Below are 4,286 nucleotides of genomic sequence, written 5' to 3' on the forward strand. Positions count from 1 at the left end.
ACCAAATACGGTAATGGTAAGAGCCCAACAATCAGCTTATATCTATATTGGTTGGTTTCTTTTATCCATAAATGAATTCACTAAACATATATTACAGATTGTACTTTTTCTGGTCTATATTAGAAAATCCGTATTGTACGTACGTTCTGAAATTGAAGCTATATATAAAATATTGAATAAAAACTTATGTTCGGGAAGATCTTAAAAAGTAAGCCATGGTTTACGATAATGTGATGAATAGTAGATACTTTGAATACCAAAATATCACTATATTGCATATAAGCAAACTATTAAAAACAGATCGGAACAGAGACTTTAAAGTTTTTAAAATACAGAATAAAAATATATTAAAACTGTTAGTTACTGTCGTAGCTCCGTCGGGGATTCACTACAATTCTGTTTCGAGTTTGTGTTCAGTATTTTATCCTTGGTTTTGAGGAATAAAAAGTAACTTTGTTTCATAATGCTGATTGGTTTTTCTCAATAACCCCACCTATGCACTGAGTATATACATTTGTATTATATTATAATTAAATAACCAAAGCTTCTGTTTCATCTTTGTGCGGCCCGGCATGGCCAGGTGGTTAAGGCACTCGACTCGCAATCTGAAGATCGCGGGTTCGAATCCCTGTCACACCAAACATGCCGTGGGGGCGTTATAATGTGACGGTCAATCCCACTATTCGTTAGTAAAATAGTAGCCCAAGAGTTGGCGGTGGGTGGTGATGACTAGCTGCCTTCCCTCTAGTCTTACACTGCTAAATTAGGGACGGCTAGCGCAGATAGCCCTCGTGTAGCTTTGCGCGAAATTCAAAACAAAAAACAATCATCTTTGTGTGATATCTAAGCACTTTGCATCGCATTAACTTTAAACTGGAAAGGACCTTTCATGTTTATTGGACTATAATCTGAAAATGTTTTCCATACTGAACTGAAGCGTGCTTTAAAGAATTCGAAGCATATAATGAAAAAAAAAAAACTTAAAATGAGGAAAAGGTAGTTTTTCTCAGACTGTATATTATAAATAAACTTTGAAAAATACAACTTACTTATTTTATTAATGAAACTTTATTGATTAAGATGCGTAACACCAAACATCAGTACAAATAGAAATATATAATCTATATTGTATTTTAAATTGTATTTTTTAAAATAAATAACCGTCTTAAATGAACGTTCAGGGATCTGTTTTCAGTTTAGAATTCCTAGTCTTGCAACATAATTTTCACGCATTTCTTAACTATTGCAATAAAATAACGTAAAACTTTAACTGCAATCTAATAACTATATTGTTAAAAATAATCGTACCTTTATATTTCTTGGAATTAAACAAACAAACAAAAAACCATTGCTACTGTTAGAGTCTAATAGAGAGAGAGACTTTTACTCTTTATTAACACGTACAATGAAAGAGTGTGAGATGAGTTGCTAATACATGAAAATTGAACAGAATCCAAAGTTTAAGTTTAAAAAAATCAGTGTTTAATCTTCATATGGAGCACGCTTTAAATTTAAAACGAACAGTATCTGAAACGTTTTAGTTTTTCACAAACAAAAAGCACCAATTTCTTTATCTTTTTTAATCACATGTCTGAACGAAAAGTTCCATTATGATTTACATTCGTAATTTACTATTTAAGTTTTTCAGAACTTTAAGTTTGTGATAAAATAGTGAAAATAAGTATACTTGCAGACTAGATGTTTAATGTATACTTGCAGACTAGATGTTTAATGATCCATGAGTTTGTTGTTATACATCTGGTTACTTCATTTCGCATTGTCGGAAAGGCAATAAGCTCGTGCAATTGTATAAAAGTCGCTTTATTTGGTTTACAGTCTACCATCTTAGTTCCATCACCGCATTTACTCAACTTGAGTAAGGAAGCACATTATGCTAATATAATAATAGGTAGGCAAACAACGGTTTATAAACATAAGGAAGAGTATTATTGATGTTGGAATATACTACATGTTCTACTATCAATAAAACACTTCCTTATTCATATTACTGTGTTTAGTAACTTTTGTTTAAAACTTGAAAGTACTAATAACATAATCTTTCTAATTATATGCTTAAGAATTTGTCCTAGAGATATTTATCTTGGTAATAAATAAATTCTTACTGATCTGACTAACTCGTTATATTATTATTATTTCTTTCAGATCTACAGAACTCGAAGAATTAATAGATTTTCCCTCTAATATCAGTTTAAGGTTGTCCCTTGAGAGACGTTTTTTAGTGACGGAACTTAATTCCACGAATTATTTTGACAAACAAAATGATCTCCCAAACATTACGTTCAGCAAACTGCTCAAACTACGGCGTATGGTTGCATTTTTATAACTGCCCGTTTAACGACACAAAATGCGCTTTCTACAATTGCAGCAACAGATTTTTGACTACTTCCGACCCCACATTGATCACTTCAAATTTATCAGATAGTCAAGAAATCGAGAACGTGGTAGATAAAGAACTCGAAGTATTCCGAGAGCAGAGTCGTTTCTGGGTTCAGCGCGTTCTTGTTCCTATGATACTAATCATTGGATTAATCGGAAATACAGTGACAATAGTAATAATGACCAGAAGACGTATGCGTTCATCTACCAACAGTTATTTGGCAGCTTTGGCTATTTTTGACATGCTTTACCTCATTTGTGTTTTCGTTCTTTCTTTAGCACATTATCCGGGGATACAGGATCCTCATTATTTTATCTACTGGCATATTCGACCATTCGCAATTATGTTGACAGATGCTTGTAGCAATACATCAGTTTGGTTAACGGTGACATTTACAATAGAAAGGTATATTGCAGTCTGTCACCCGATCAGAGGTAAAGTCTTCTGCACAGAGACTAGAGCAAAGAAGGTTATTGTATTTGTGTCATTAATCTGTTTTTTCTTAACTCTACCAACACCTTTTGAGTGGACCGTCGTTGAAATCACGGACGATAAGACTAATGAAACGAAAATGACCATGAATTTCTCAGATTTCGGAAATAACAATATCTATAAAACTGTTTATTACACGATGACTGCAATTTTATTCATCTTTATTCCGCTTTTCCTTCTCTCTATATTTAATTCTTTCCTGATTAGGTCAGTACATCTTTCCAAAATACAGCGAAATACCATGACTCGACAAAGGGAAACTCGCGACTCTTTACAGCAAGAAAATAGGATTACTGTCATGTTGATCGCTGTAGTATTATTATTTTTCATCTGTCAGCTTCCAACTGCAGCAATTCTAGTATATACGTCGTTACACACAGTTTATCCTCATACCAACAAAGAGGCTCTTCTTCTTGGCCTAGGAAATATCTTCAATTTTTTGGTGTGCATCAATGCAGCCGGAAACTTTATCTTGTATTGTTTACTTAGTCAAAAATACCGACGGACATTTCTTCTAGCTTTCTGTCCATGTATAAAAAGCAAACTGGTAGGTTTACAATCTGTGTACCAGAGAACCACTTACAGTAACGCCAATGAAAGTCCACAATGGTCCAGAAACACCATGCTTCTGCGTCCCAAACTCAGCAAACTTGTGAGCAGACACAGGCCGATATTGTCTGAATCTTTCCGAGAAATTCAAATGCACAAAGAGGACTTTTTGGGCGCCTCTTGTAAAAAAATCTGGAGATCTGGAGGAAACAATTACTTAGAAGTTTTTCAACTGAAGAGTACAGAATTTCACGACTATGAAGACGAGCAACCGAAACAAGAAATGTTTTCAACAGGATTTAATGAACATTGGCAGCAGATGTCATCAAGCCAAAGCGAAAACAAAGCAAGTTCTGTTGATAGCACCACAAGGATACAACCATATAACGATTTTGTTATCACAGTCACACCAGACGGTGAGCTATCAGTAAATGTGGAGTCTTCAGTGTAGCGTATGGTTGTAGTTTCCGCTGCCAACCCTCAGAAAATGAATTGTCGATTTTTGAATTGATATAATTTTCATGCATAAAAGAATGAATATGGCCAAAGGCTGAGCAAGCATAAAATTTTGTTTTGTGATGTATATCCAGAGGTAAAATTATATGGTGTTTCATCAAAATGTGCACAAACTGTGCATTATAATTTATAAGTAAGAGGAAGACTTGGAGGTGAGACTTCATCGGATGATTAATACAAAAGTTAGCATGGTGGCTATAACCGTATACATATCAGTTAAATTATTATAAAATTATACTTTAATTACAAGTTATGAATCTATGTATATGTGTGTAAATGAAATATGAAGTTAAGGTGCTTGTTTTGATGTAAACTAACTATACTCTGAGAT

General features: G+C 33.8%; 1 protein-coding gene across 1 annotated transcript; it reads left to right on the forward strand.

The window, feature by feature from the left end:
* Positions 1-2,279: 2,279 nt before the first annotated feature.
* LOC106456996 (sex peptide receptor-like) lies at positions 2,280-3,890 on the forward strand. The gene has a single exon (XM_013916382.1). The coding sequence runs from the start codon at positions 2,280-2,282 to the stop codon at positions 3,888-3,890; it is 1,611 nt and encodes a 536-aa protein (XP_013771836.1).
* The last annotated feature ends 396 nt before the right edge of the window (positions 3,891-4,286 follow it).

This window comes from Limulus polyphemus, unplaced genomic scaffold (assembly GCF_000517525.1).
Source record: "Limulus polyphemus unplaced genomic scaffold, Limulus_polyphemus-2.1.2 Scaffold279, whole genome shotgun sequence".
Taxonomy (NCBI): domain Eukaryota; kingdom Metazoa; phylum Arthropoda; class Merostomata; order Xiphosura; family Limulidae; genus Limulus; species Limulus polyphemus.

Excerpts from the sequence above, each read along its gene's own strand:
- LOC106456996 (XM_013916382.1), top strand. The coding sequence starts at position 2,280 with ATGATCTCCCAAACATTACGTTCAGCAAACTGCTCAAACTACGGCGTA.